Source organism: Trichechus manatus, unplaced genomic scaffold, assembly GCF_000243295.1.
Source record: "Trichechus manatus latirostris isolate Lorelei unplaced genomic scaffold, TriManLat1.0 scaffold00061, whole genome shotgun sequence".
NCBI lineage: Eukaryota > Metazoa > Chordata > Mammalia > Sirenia > Trichechidae > Trichechus > Trichechus manatus.
Genome location: NW_004443997.1, coordinates 14548755 through 14564016, shown reverse-complemented (window position 1 = coordinate 14564016; position 15262 = coordinate 14548755). Strand labels below are relative to the sequence as shown.

The 15262-nt window shown below is 44.4% G+C and overlaps 1 protein-coding gene across 1 annotated transcript in view; it reads right to left on the bottom strand.

The window, feature by feature from the left end:
- Positions 1-1288: 1288 nt before the first annotated feature.
- ANAPC7 (anaphase promoting complex subunit 7) overlaps positions 1289-15262 on the bottom strand; it is a 19324-nt gene continuing 5350 nt past the window's right edge. The window contains exons 3-11 of the mRNA XM_023733663.1: positions 15200-15258; positions 11931-12042; positions 10182-10335; positions 9314-9456; positions 7678-7795; positions 6940-7136; positions 4624-4848; positions 3828-3978; positions 1289-2157 (exon numbers count right to left, since the gene is read on the bottom strand). Of these exons, the coding sequence (XP_023589431.1) occupies positions 1968-2157; positions 3828-3978; positions 4624-4848; positions 6940-7136; positions 7678-7795; positions 9314-9456; positions 10182-10335; positions 11931-12042; positions 15200-15258 (1349 nt within the window). The 3' untranslated portion in view covers positions 1289-1967. The remainder of the gene's footprint in view (positions 2158-3827; positions 3979-4623; positions 4849-6939; positions 7137-7677; positions 7796-9313; positions 9457-10181; positions 10336-11930; positions 12043-15199; positions 15259-15262) is intronic.

Below are 15262 nucleotides of genomic sequence, written 5' to 3'. Positions count from 1 at the left end.
TTTGAGAGGCGAAATGATAGGAACCAGCTCAAACACCTCCACACTGGCTGTGTGAGGGAAGCTCAAAGCACCAAAACGTACTTGTGGGCGTTGGTCTCCAGGGTCAGCTCAATGGGATAGTGATAGGACTGGGCAGCCCCTCATCCTGCGCAAGTCAGCTTTCTGTGACTCCCTGCCCCCAGGCGGTTCGCTGGTTCTATACCAATGGAGGGAAGAGGGTAGCAGCAGCGCCCAGTGAAACCTTCAGCACCCTTCAAGTCCAGCTCCTCCCATCTTTGTGGACCAGGTGTGTTTTCTCAACCCTTTGTGAGGTGCTCTAAAAAGTCACCCCAAGCCCTCAGGGAGGAAATGCTGGACCTGCCAGCAAGCAGGCCTGAGGGTGTTGCTGGGATGGAGAGATCTGAACGGGCAGGCCAGGCCGATCCAGGGGCTCTCTGCAGAGCTGAGGGACAGGCCAAGGAAAGCCGGGAGAAAAGGCTGCGAGGAAGGCAAGGCTCAAGGCCCGGTCCTGACCAGAGGTCCCTCAGGGGTGTGGTGGGAGGGAGGGGGCTGGTCTTGCACAAGTCAGGGAAATGGCAGAGATTTCCTCTTTCTTCTCAGGGACTGGATTGGAGGAGCTGCTCAGCCCAGAGGGGAGGAAGTTCAGATCCAAGCAGTGACCCCACACGTGCCTGCGGGGCTCTGGAACTGCTTGGTGGCTAAGTGACAGCGGGTAGACTCTGGGTCTTGTACTGAGAGGTATTTTAACAGTAACTTGGCACCCATTTTAAACTCAGCAGTTATCAGATGTTTTGAGTTTAGTGCACATTTACATTATTTTTACACTTTTGGATATCCACTTATATCAAATTCACATTTTTTAACATCTTTGGACTGATTTTGTTTTAATGAGAATTTGGTGTTAGCTGTGACATGCCCCCCCCATGACCTTCACCTCCAAATAATCAGAGTTCATTGTATACTCCAAAGGCAGCAGCACCTTAAGAAACAAAGGGGCAAGGGTGGACCCAGCACAGAACGCTGAAACCAGGCGCCAACCTCCACCCGGTTAAAGAGCCAGGCAGAATCAGCCCGAACTCTGGCCAATCAAAAATCCAAGTGGCTGAACCAGCTCTGTGTTACCTGAGGCCTCCAACCCCCTGCTCCCAACACCAAGGGAAGAAAGAAAGGGAGACTACCGGCAGTTACGGCAAGCCATTATGGGGCTGCATCAATGTCTTCCGAATGAGAGACCGAAAAAAGTAAGAGTCTGTAAAAGGGCTTCCATTCTGATCAACCCAACAGCATCACTGTACAAAAAAGTTTTATTAGTTTATTACTCCAGGTACGCCTCTGCTCATGCTCTAGGTCACACCTGGTTCTCAGACCCACCCGGGCACACAGGCAAGGTACTGGATCAGCAAACAGGAAAATTGTTCTGCAAAATAGCAACTGTCAGCTTAAGGCATTACTAATGTCGCAGAAGGAAGCGAGGTAACTCGGGAGGTCTGGACAGCCCAGGACGATTGCTTCTGGGAACAGGAGACCCTTTCTAAGAAGGCCGGCACATGCCACCGTCGGACTGGAGAGAAGACGTTCTCGCTGTGGGATGATCAGTCACTCCTTTAAACTCATTCACAACATCGCAGACAAAATGTTGTCTATTCCTCGAACTTTCAGATTTAGAAATAAGTTATAAAAAAGCACGTCTTGTCCCAGAAGCCCCAGCGTAAGCATGAGCCTCACAGAGAGCTCACAGGGTCCTCCTTGGCTGCCGGAGGGGAGGGTGGAGATACATGGAAGGTTGGTCAGGCTCAGTTCTTAAAAATGAAGTCACTACTAGAAATACGGAGCAAGGGGCAGAGACCCCTGCTGCAATCACATGCTGCAATCACGTCCTCCCGGGAGTGGGCTCCTACGGACGCCTTCAGTCCACCGTGCCGTGCTCAGCACAGGAGGTCAGCGTGGCTCAGGTGTGGCCGCCCGCCTCACTGCATGCCGAACCACTGCTCCTGGTCAGCCCACTGGGCCGCCTCACTGTCGCTGCCCTCCAGGTCCCCTTCTTCCCCACTCCCTTCCATGTCGTCCACATCCTCCTCCTGAGTGGCATCCGTGGGACTCTCCTCCTTCTCCATCTTCTGCATCCCCTCTAGAGACTTCTGGTCATTGGGGTCCAAACTAGGGGACAACAAAACAAAGGAGAGGCCTGAATCTCTGCCTGGCTTCTTGCTGGCTGACTTGTCATCTCCCTGGCCCGGCAGTGAAATGACCACACAGTCACAGAGAAGCTGCTAAAGCCTGGCCTCTCCAAACAACTCCGGGTTCCGTGGGCTGCATCGAGGGGGTCCACCACTAGAAGTGAAAAACGGCGTCTTTGCCTAATTCTTAGAATTCTCAACTTGAGTTTTTCTCCATAAATTTTTAGAACATTTTCATGCCCATTACCCCTAGCATTCTGTTATAGAAAGCTACCAGATAACAAATGGAAAAATTGCAAAAAAACAGGAGTAAGAAAATTCAAATGTAATTTCTTTCAAGTACTGAGTTTTTGAGCTACGGGGTTACATAAGAGTTATATTCTGTGAGCAAAACTGCTCCATGTTATGACATATCGGAATTTCAGTACTCAACCAAAAAGATCATGCTATACCATGGAACAGTTGTGCAAACTCCTAGGTTAGTCCCCAGGATGCCAAGGCTAGCCTGCACCTGGGCATTCCAGCTCAGCAGCTAAGAGTCCTTACGCATGCCACAGCCCCCAGAGCTCAGGGCCTCCCGACATTTACTTGTCTCCTAAGCAACCTTGCCTCTTGCCTGGTGACCATCCCCCATGCCAGCAGGTGTCGGTCCCTAGCACACCCCACCCCTAATGAAAGTCTGCTGTTTTATTTTCTCACTTGCCTCTGGGCTTCCAAGAAGCAAACAAAAACCACGTTGGAATCCTATTCCTACTTATGTAACTGTAATGGATTTGTAACGTCTCCTTAGACCTTCCATACAGCTCTCACCCCAGTCCCTGGGTGTCCCCCACCCCACCATCTGTAGACTATGAAAACACTTAGCACGTGTTACCGATCATGTTGCACGTCTGACCCCCTCTGATCGTGTGCTCCCAGCATCCCCCCTGGTGCCTGAGGTGCCAGGCACACGACTGGTGCTCAACTGTCTGCTGAGTGAGTAAATGAATGTGATCAGACTCGGTCAAAGACAGGCCTTCACCATAACCTTACACACACAGACAACCCTCAAAGAAATCACTTCTGTATTAAGTAGTAATAATACCACTATTTATTAAGTATTTACTATGTACCAGGCACAGTGCTAAGAGCTTTACATGAAATAATCATTTAATCCTCATTTAATTATTTAATACCTAATAAGGTGGGGAAATATAGACAAGGAAATCTGTTAGTAACTTGCCCAAGAGAACAATAAATAGGGGATGAAGGTAGTATTCAAACTTCAGAGCTCAAGTTCTTTACTACAGTAGCTGCAAACACGGGAAGGTACTTACTTTGATTTTAAAAAGCACAATATAAAATATATACTACTTATAACCCTATAAAAATATGTATATGTGTGGGCAAAGACAGGAGGATGATCTATACAAAGGAAAACAGATGTTCTAGATGTGACGAAGGTTGGTTGTGAGCGAAACAGGTTTTTAATGTTGCTAATATACTTAAGGAAAAAACTTTAGGAGTCCTGAATTCACAAAGAGCTCCTCCACTATGACTATTACCACTCGGGGTGCAGACTTTGTGTGTGTTTCTAGCACTCCTGTTAAGAGTTCCGCTGCCTCCTCTGCCCCTGCTCATGGACCTTCCCCCCGGGAGGCTAGTGCCTACCTTAGCGCTATACTATACTGGTCCATTGCTTCCTGATACTCATTGACAGCTACAAGGAAATCTCCTAGGATCCGATGCAAGACACAGTCACTCTGATTAGCTAGTGCGCTCCTCAGCAAAGCAATCCCATCTTCGTATTTCTGTTCTCTGCCTGAAAAGACAAAAACCCCTCATTTTCCTACTTCAATAAAAATTTGAAAATACATTCCCATCTCCAGTCATCTACACGGAACCACCACGAGTACAACCTGACACTCGGTGTGTGGGTGTCACCGGGACAGTGATGGTGCTACAGGAAGGGGAAAAAGCTCGTCTGAACTCCCACCCCTTAGGAAACCTGATTTTTTTAAATGTACTCTCACTCCTACTTCCAAATGCACTGTATTTGCCTCACTAGCCCAAAGCCAGGACGTGATCAAAATCGGGACTGGAGAAACCAAGGCTAGAAGGGAAGTCTAAAGAGAATCCAAATGGATCAAAGTAGTTCAAACTGGGTTAAATCCAGCTGTGTTCAGTCCTAACTAGTTTAGGACAGCTAAAACCAGACCAAGGTGAGCTGAACAGGTACCAACCAATTATAGCTGATTTGAGCCAGTCCAAAAAAAGTCAAGTCAGCCACCACCTAGCCAGGCAGGTAGAAGGCAGCTCCATGAGGTTGTGCTACACATCTACCAATCCAAGCAGGCGGCAGGCAGCCTGTCTGGTCAACTGGAAACAGTTGGGTCTGGGGAATCCAACTGAGATCAGGTTCTATAAAAATTAACATGGAACAGCTGAGAAAATAAGATAGACTTACTAAGTAACTCTGCTTTTTTCACCACCGCTTTAATGTAATCTGGCCTCTGGGTCAGGGCTTTATCTAGTAGAGTTTTGGCTTTCTCCTGTGTGACTGGGTCTTCAAGACAAACAGTGGCTAAAAGGGTGAGGGTCTGTGCATTCGCTCCCAGAGTTTTGTAAACGTTGTTCGCCATTACCATCGCTTCACGAATACTGTTGGAGGCTAAATAACATTCGATGAGACCTGGGAAAATAAAACGCAGAGAGAAGTTCAACCACATTACCATTCCGAGCCATGCTTCCACTCTGATAGCCTTCCAAACGGCAAACTTTCACACTTTCAGACAAAGGCAGGCCGGGGGGGAAACTGATGGGGAGATTAGACAGGAGGGTATGTTGATGGAATAGCTAAGAAGTTCTCTTCCCCAGAGCACTTGATGAATGTGGAAAAAGCCTGCACTGCACAAAGGCACCTTCGGTTAGAGGAGGAAACAGGACTCAGGAAACGGCAGCCCATCCAAACGTTAGAAGAACAGACACGACACCAGTCGTTCGTCTGCCTGCTCTTAACCATCAACATGTGGTCATGATGTTCAGCTGCGTTCAGTCACCTTTTGTCCCAGGTCACAGCGGGGAAGGTGCCTACAGCCCAAAATCGAATGTCCAGTTCTACAAACTAAAAACATCTACTGGCAAGCCACCAGTAGGAGAAAGGAAGATTTTTCGTTTGAAACACAGACGTATTTTTACGTCTCAGACCCTCACCTTGATGGAAAGCATTTATCAGATGGAGCAAACACAGTCAGATCTGTAGCCCCTGCTGTTTCACACCAGCAGCAAGATGCTCTATGGGGTCCCTTCAAGTGGTCACCTCTCAACTATTCACGCCAAAGCACTCAGCAAAATAGGAAAACAGCTTAAACCCCAAGACCACATAAACCTGGCAGATTCTGTGTGCATCCTCCTCCAAGCCAGCAGCATTCAAACAGCCATGCACACTCTACCACCACGCCATCGTTACTTAAGCAGAAATTATGTAACCCTTCAGGGCAACGTGCTGGATTCAGAATAAGGTTGTTTGCTCTTACTGAGTAGTTTTACTTCCCTGCTAAAGCCACAATGGAATTTCAGAAGGAAACAGAAAGAATGCACCTCACTAATCCAGGGCCTTGACCAGGAAAGGATGGACGCAGTGCTGGGGGTTGCAAAAGCACCAGAAGATGTAACTAGTAACTCGACTCATTGTTGCCCAGATCGCCAAATGGTAGCTTGAGAGAAGGTGGCCCATGAAGCCTCACTGGCCCCTGGAGAACGTCCCCTGCCCCCAACAACTCCAACCATCCTCGTTGCCAAGTGCTGTGCGGGTGGGTTTCTTTGACTGCATTGCTGGGCTCTGGCGAAACAGGCATGTAGCAGGATGGAGGCTAGGAAAGTTAGGCTTATGATCAGGAATTTAATCTGAAACTAAAAGTGTGGTTTGCTGGGGCTTAAGAACAAAGGCAACACTCTTCCCCCAACAGGCACAGCTCTCAGGGTATGTATGCACACTTGTTCCTTATCCCAATGCCTCAATTTTTATTTCTGAAATTTGAACTCATCTTACTGTTAAGAGCAAGTCACTCCTAGGCTCCTGAGTTTATTTTTAAGTCCTTATAAAAATATGCTTTGGAGGAACTGCATCTTGTAAGCTCTATTTTAATGTCTGTGACTGAGTCATCAATGTTGCTGAAGCCGGCATAGCTCCTTTGAACCCCGAGGATCAGTTCACATGAGCTTAAAATATTACACGGCAAAACAAAGGGCGACCCTGATCGCGCCCACTTTGGAGGTCACAACGAAGGACCAGTTCCCACACCCACGGTGCTGTACGGATGTGGTGTTCCCTACAAAGACACACCCGAGTGGTCCAGCACAGTGCCTGGCACAGTCACGTCACTCAGCAGGACACATTTTGGGGGGAAGACAAGACAAAAAACTACCCCCACCAAAAACAAAGAGAGTAAGATGGACGGATTCTGGAAGTTACCTGGAGGGAAGAATCCAGGGACAGCCCTCAGTGACGCGAACTGCCTAGGGCAACGGCTCCAAACTTGTCTGCATGTTGGCATTACCTGGGGTCTTTAAAAAATACTGATGCCATCTCCCACGCCCCAACACTCTGCTGTAACCAGTATCAATTACTAGCTGTGGTGTGACCTGCCATCAGGATTTTTAAAGCCCCCCAGACGATTCTCACGTACAACAGCGTTTGGGAACCGCTGGCCTAATGAAGCTTTCGGGCTGCCTGCCTCCACATGTGTAGATTCCCACGCCTCATCCATATCTTCTGTCTTACCTTCGTAACAATCTAAGCGACAAGGGGCAAGCCGTATGGCCTCCCGGAAGTGGATTATTGCTTCCTGGACTCTGCCCATGTTTCTAAGTGCTGCTCCCTTGAGTAGCAAAGCCTGGACGCTATTACTGTTGAGCTGAATGGCCTTGGCCCCTAAGTAGAGGGCCCGGGAGTAGCGTTTGCTGTAGAAGCTGTGACACCTAGAGGAAAAAAACACACAGCAAAACGTTACCTGAGAGAAGACTCTAAAGGAACTTCATGCAAAAGTCCAAGAAAACGCCCTACACACGCTCCTGATTACAAACCACACTTAGAGCTTTAACCTAAGATATTACTTAAAAATCAAAACACACACAAAAACCCACTAAATAGTTAAGGGAGAAAATCTTACTGTGGAAGGGAAAAATCACAGAAAAGGACCTGATAATCTGGATATGAGTTGTTAGATGAGACACTCACTGTGAAGCCAGCTCAGCACAGAGCAGCATCTCCTGGGCTGCTGGCTCACTATCTCACTCCATGTCACCCGTCAAGCAGGGGCTCCTATCCCCATTTTCCAAATAACGAAAAAAACCAGACTCAGGTAAATAATGTGTCCAAAGTCGTAGACAGACCACAATTTGAATCCAGGTCTAATCACCTCTCAAACCTCTGCTTTTAATCTATACTCTATCCAGGAGGAACCACAATTTCCCAAAGACTCTAGGGAAAACCAGGAGAAAGGCGAATGGCCAGACACACCCAGAGACCACCCAGGGTTCTGCATGCTGGTCCGAAATATTGAAAAGGCGGCAGCCGAGGTTCTCCACATCCTCCAGTCGCCCTTCTCGAGCCAGGAGGTAGCCATACACATCCATTCCTAGGAAAGAACAATGGAGGAAGAAGAGGTTCTTTGAGCAAAGCAGCAGGGACCTTCATAAAGGAGCAGCAACCAGAACACGGCCCAGGATATTCCTTCACCAACTCCACCCCCCATCAGGCCCCAGTTCCTGAGAGTCTGCACCCTTTCCATTATGGGCTCCTCTGCCAGTATTTTCAGTTTCTTACAAAATTACCATTATAAAGGCAAACCTTAGCCAAAAAAATAAAGATGCGGAAGGACCTACCTCACAATCTGAAAGCTGTTATTTTCAGGAACTATTTGTCCCTACATCCTGTGGTGTGATATATGGCTGTAACTCATTACCAGAAAACGCCCAAAAAAGGCATCAGATAAATGCTCTCTTCCCAGCACTCCAGGCAGAGTCAGGGGTAAAGCACTTGATGTGCTGCAAACACCGGTTAGTCTCAGAAAGAGTTGGCCTATTCCAGAAAAAGCATGTAGTTCTTTCTGGAATCGAGTTTTGGCTCACTCTGGTTTTCAAAAGCATTTCATAAAAAGGGCCCCTGCTCGCAGTAGTCACCCATCTCTTGCCACCATTCTCCTCTACTCCTTGCTGGCCCTTCAGGTTCCCATGAAAATCTCCTCTCAAGCCAAGATCATGGCAACACTTCCTGCTGGCCCCTCGTCGCAGGTCTGAGCTTCTGATGCCAAGCTGCCTACTGCTGCAGATCAGTATTTCTAGAACACCCTTTTCATCATGGGTGCAGGCAGCTTGGAGAAGACGAGTAAGCACTGACCAGCAGGGAGACCCTGAGCAAACAAATTCATTCTGGGTCTGTTTCCCCACCCACCTGCTGTGAAGGTCCCCTCCCTGCTCTGTCATTCTCTTGCCTTAAGAGCCTACAAGAGAGCCTATTGCCACGAGGCCGTATTTTTCCGATGACCTTTTTTGGTCCTTTCCAAGCAGACCTCAGCCTATCTAGCCACTCTTAGTCCTGCTATTCCTGGCACATGCTCTCCGCTCACTGCCAGTCACCTGACAGCCTCCTTTGGAAGTGCCTCTGGCTCAGCCCTTCAGCTGCATTCTTCTTTCAGATCAATGATTTTTTGGCTTTTGATTCCTAATTATGTCCTTTAATCACCTTATCCCTTTCTTAGTATCTGGTTCACTTACTCTTTTTTAATTACACTAACAACCCAGAAGACAAAATTCCCTAAAAGGCTATATGGCTCTGGGAATGCCACCCAAATTGTTAGGCACATCATAAATTTATAAATTGTAAGGAGGGGCCATGACCCCACAAAAAGAAAAAAAGCCAAATAATGATCTGTGGGAAGATGATACTTAAATTCAACCAAAAACAGCAGCTCAGAATGGAATTATGTGTCAGAGACATGCATTAGGACCTAAAGAAAGGGGACAGGTTGCTGTAATAAATTTTTACAATATTTCCAAGAAAAATGGTATCAAGAGCTCTGCTACACCTTCTCCCTGTCTTCTCTGATCTGCCCCTACTACAGCCACGACCACCCTGCCCTAAGAATCACACTTACCTTTGATCAGATAAGGATCCAACATCTGCGCCTGTTCAAACTTGAGGACAGAGTTCTTACTGTCTCCAGCTCGGAAGTACAGATCTGCTAAGCTTCCCAGCAGGTCCACGTTATCTCGCAGTAAGGACTTTTTCTCCAGTGAACTTTAAGGAATTAAACGTTGAACCTTAAATTGATTCTAAATCCTCATTGTTGAATCTGGTTGACAGCTACCATTCTGAGTATGTATTATATTTATCGTAATAAGAAACTTTAAAAACTACTGTGTACTTTAAGATTTTCTTATTTAAGCATATGATTTAAAACAAAGCTATGTAAGCAAGGGTAGCAAAAAGACAGAATAAAGGAGAGTTCTTTCATTACCTAGACAGAACTTTCAGAGGGCAATATACACTAAATGACATTAAATGTAATGTCATTCACAAGTGACAGCTACTTATTATTGTACCAAATGCACTGTACACATACCCCAGTCTCTTGTCCTTGGATTTCACCTGACTACAATGAAAATCCAAGCTCTAAGAAAGCAACTCACATCAGATACTGCAGTAAAATATGTTTCTGGGGCCTCGAAACAGATTTTCGTCCAGGTTTAACCATATGACACACCAGGAAGTCTGCTCTGCAAGAATTACTATCTTTGTCTAAGTAAGGAGCTGAACTCAGTCCAATCGTACATTTTAACAGGGGAGCAGAGGTGACTACATTTGGGACCCTTCAATGTCTTCAGAGGTTAACAAAACCCAGGGACAACTGACTGCAACACAAGGAGATAAGCATCTTGTTTTTCTGTTTTGCTAATTTAGGTATGTCAGGCCTCCGGCCAAGGAAAGGGTCTCAAGCACATTAACTAAGTTGTGGCTCTCACCAGATGGTATTAATTGCTCTTGAGTTGTCACCAGTGTGCACAAAAGCATATGCTTTGATCCACACAGAGAGCCAGTCCAAGTTAGGCACGGTCTGGATCACGTTCATTGTCATTGATGCCACTTCTGCACCTTTTACAGAAAGGGACAGCAAACCTGTCCAAAAAAAAACAGGAGAAAGCAGATGAGGCACTGAATCCTTTCTCCACAACAAGAAGCAACAAGCTCCACTCTGCCCAGGCTCCACAGGCAGCCCCTCTCCTATCCAAAGCATGCAGATTTACTATTTCTAGGTCTCACTGACACTATGTGGCAATGATAATCCTCCAGAGGTGAGGCCTGGGCATCTTTTAAAAATAAAGCTATTCTTACACCAATGTTCATTGCAGCACTATTCACAATAGCCAAAAGGTGGAAACAACCTAAATGGCCATCAACAGATGAATGGATAAACAAAATGTGGTACATACATACAATGGAACACTAGTCAGCATGTAGGACAAATGAAGCCTTTATACATGCTACAGGATGGCTGGAGCTTGAAGACATTATGCTGAGTGAAATAATCACAAAAGGACAAATCTTGTATCACTTCACTTATATAAAAAGACAAGAAAGCGCAAATGTATAGAGACCAAAGTGTATTAGTGGTCGCCAAGGATGGGAGGGAGGGGGGAAAGGGAGATTAACAGTGATGGAAAAATCACACTGATTAAGGGTAGGGTTGCATAGCTAATTATTATAATTGCTGTCGATAAGCTGTACACCTGTAAAAAGTTGAACTGGTAAAAGCTGTATGATAGATATATTTACAACAATGCCAAAAATAAGAGTAGCTGCTGAGGCTGATTATGTACAACCAAACACCCCATGGGATTTGGCTTCTTGGTTTGGAGGTTGAGGGGCATGGTTTCATGGAACACCCCAGTTAAGTGGCCTACTTATGTGCTTAGTGCTTCTGTTCTACCTCCTAGTCCACTGTATAGTGCCTGGGGTCTTAAAAGCTTGCAAGCAGCTATCCAAGGCACAGTTGGTCTCTATTTACCTGGAACAACAGAGGAAGGAGAATCAGGAATAGAAGGAGGATATGGAATATGTGGCTAATTGCCTCCATGAACAACTGCCTTCTTTGCCTTGAGACCAGAAGAACTGGATGGTGCCTGGCCACCATTAGCAAACATTTTGATCAAAGAGTTCATAGAAGAATTCTGATCAAAAGGGGGAAAATGCAGAACAGAATTTAAAATTCTCATGAACTGCAGACTTTCTGAAGCCATGGAGTGTGGATGAACCCCTGAAACTATTGCTCTCAGATCATCTTTAAACCTCAAACCAAAAATATCACCTGAAGTCATCTTAAAACCGAACAATAGTTTAGCTTAACTAGTTAAAAAAAAAGGTCTGCCTTGCGCATTATGCTCTTTTGAGAACTATCAATATGGGATCAAACTGACAACAGCAACTCAAAAGATTAGATAGGAACCTTGGGAGCAGTGAGTTCATGTTATGGGTTAACTTAGATAGAAAAGGAGGGTGACAATGGCTGCATGACTCAAAGAATGTCATCAGTGTCAATATATTGTACATTTAGAAACCGCTGAATTGGTGTGTGTTTTGCTGTGTATGCTCTCAACAACAACAAAATCAGTAAAACTTAGGGAAAAAAACGCTATTCTAATGTAAAGCCAAGATTGAGAACTACTGCCCTGAGCAGTAAACACACCATCAAATCGGCAGAAAGGTCTCTCTACCTAGAATGGCATCAAGAGCTAAGGGGCACTGCCTCAGCACTTCCTTATAGCTGGTGACAGAAGGGCGCTCCTGGCCGGCCTTCCTGTAGAGGTTTGCCAGCATCATGTTTATCTGTAATAAACAAAAACAAAAGACGCTAAGTTACGTGTCTACAGCCAAGAAATTATCTCATCATGAAAAAGTCCTCATTTTCATTACCAGCTACTACTCTTCTACCTTTTACTGGAAAATCTATCCACAGCCTCATTCTTCAAAACAAAAAAAGAAACGACTGTCTTTGCTTTTCCTAGGTCCTCCCATCCCTAAGAGAAAAGTCACATTATCCTCTCACTTACCAAACCAAAAGGTCCAACAATACCTGGACCAAAGTTGCTGCTTCTGGAAACTGGAATAGCATTCATTTGACAATTGTTACAAAATTATAGTTGCCTTTATTCTTTCTTGATCTCAAGATAGCAGATGAACTACCCCAGGAGTACTCAAGTTTACATATTTTAAATGCAATCAAGGCATAAGTCAGTGAGAAACTCTTAACACAGCTAGTTGAGAAGGATCAAATGAATTTTCCCCGAAAAGGAAAACATAGCTACAGAAGAAAAATACTTGGTTTCTCTCTGACAATCATTCTAGCACTAGACTCTTGCCTTTCTAAGGCTCAAAGCTTTGACCCATAGGTACTGTCTGACTCGCCCAAGGGGTGCTACAAAAATCAAACGGTACCTGACGGTGACAATGACCCAGATGTTGGCTACCCTACTTAAACCCAGTGAGGGCAGACATCTGCATTTTTAGCACAATCCACATATGTAACTTACGGAAGCTCTATTAAGTTCCAAAGAATGTAGAAGTTACAGGGATGGGATAACTGATTTTCTTAACAGTACGAAGAGGAAAACAATATTCTAATTAAAAAATGAGCAGAGAGTAAACACAACACAGCATTTGCCAGATCATAACCTAAGGAGCAGTCAACATGAGGGCACAGAAGAAAAGCAGTCAATCCCCAATCTCTGCAACTGTCTGTGGCCTGGTGCGCAACTTAAAACCCAGATATTTACTCAAAAGAATGGCTCACAAGATGAAGAACATCTACTCCAACTGCAGAACTAACTACAGCATACAAAACAATCTTGTACGGCATTAATCCACGCGAATTCAAACAACGAAATACTAGAAATAACACTTTTTATATGGCCTCAGATTTTCACTTTTAGGCTACTTTGAAAATGCAAAGGAAGGTATTTAAAGGAAAACTCCAGCACTGGTCTCAATACTTGAAAAGAATGAAAGGTTAAATGTAAGATCCTTTCTTGACTGCTTGTTATTATAAACTACGACTGATGGACTATTTGTCTCAACAAACATCAAAATTCCCTTTAAGCTACTTGACTGTCATTTTGAAGAATGAGTTTTGAGTACTGTCTAGTGAGAAAGTCAATTTTTTTTAAAAAAGATCCTTACTTGGAAACATCATAAAGCCATGTTTCACCAGTTAAAAGCACAAGCAGTGATCATTTTTCAAAACTGGGTGAGAAATTTATCTTGGTATGTCTCACTCTTAAAAGTTGAAGATTTACTGAGATATTATACTCTAACACTGGAATTTTCCTTTAACATGTGAGGGAATGTGTGGCGATGTTTACCACACATTAACGGACGTTCATCTAGATGTATTTTGACTCACTTCCTTGTCCTTTACACAGACTGAGAAGCCAGTTAACTCCCTAACAGACAAGAAAGAAAAGCTGTAAATATTACTGGTTTATCTTGGAGGCACACATCTTTGTTTGCTTCTAGCTACAACAGCTCTACAGAATGAAGGACAGGTACTCCTGACAAATGCAGACTCCACTAGTCCCTCTGAGAATGATGACTGTAAACACCAACATACTGCATACCACAAAGCTGAGCTTTTTTTGCATTATTGATTTTCCAAAAATGTTCCCCAAACTCCTGCAAGTTACTAAGGAAGGAACTGTGGTACGTTCCCAATAACATAAGGAATAGGTGTCATTCATAATGGCTTCTTCCAAAAGCAGCAGATGCTCTTCATATACGCAAAAAAATTATTCTTGGGGTAAGAGAAGGCTCTCATAGGTTACCAGAACACAATTTAGTACACAGCATCCAAGCTTACTATGTGACAGGTTAATCCTTAATATGCTCCCAAATGTTTTTAATAGCAGCCACTACCATAGACATACTAGGGAAATACCCTAGTTTTAAAAACTCAGAAAAGACTAAATAATTTCTCAGCATAAGGCACATAAACATGCTCTCATCAAGTTTAACTGGTTACTTTTCAAACTCAGCAACACTGTGGTGAAGAAGCGCTAACTGAAATACACCAGGTGCTTACTGCTTCAATCCCTTTTCTTTTAAGTACAGAAGGATGTTCACAGACATCTTCATATAAAATTCCTTATTGTTAAGCACAGGTTGCACAGAACAGTCTGTCAGTGAAGTGAGGAGGGCAGGTGACATAAAACTATTGTTAGAATATTAAAGATTGATGTAAATTCCATCCTTGGAGCAAGGATTCTCATTGTTCTTCTAAACTGGACTTCAAAAACAACTGATCGGAGATGCTTACAGAACAGTACTTTAAAAAGTATTTTCACATACATGAATTTATTTATTTTCCACAAAAGTTAGCAGAGAAAATATAAGTATCGACATCTTATAAATAAGAAAAAAAGAAATAAAGCTCAGAGACTGGTAGCTTGCCCCAGTTCACAGTGTACACAGCTTGTATACGCTACACTCAGACAAGACACCAGGTCTTTTGATTTCAGTTAAAGGTGTTTTCTTCACTCTAACACGCTGCCAAATCCAACACGAATACATATCCCATGCATAAATAAGTACTAAGGGATCTTGTGGTCTTGATTTTGGGGTAGAAAGGGGAAGGGGGGACTAATAAAACCATTCCCATTATCAAATGGGCACACATATGGAATGAAAAAAAAAAGAAGTTCTAAAAAAAGCGTTGTTGCTACCGGAAGTGTTTTGCAAATCATTATTTCCTAGAGTAAAAAATACCAAAGAAGAATAAGCACATGTAGAATTCTGTGGCTACCATTTTCACTGGCTGAATTTTCAGGGCCTCATAATAGAGTTGTTCTTCTATCTCCCTTAGCCCCACTGCATCAGCAGAGGAACAAAGGGAGAGGGTCTTGAATAGCATGGTCCATGGACTCCCTGACACACACAGAAGACAGGGGAGCAGGGCTGGGAGAAGACATAACAAAGTGTTAATGCAACTTACTTTGGGAGTTCTTTGTCTTGAAGGGATCCCATCGAGTATAGCAATAGCATCTTTATCTTGTTT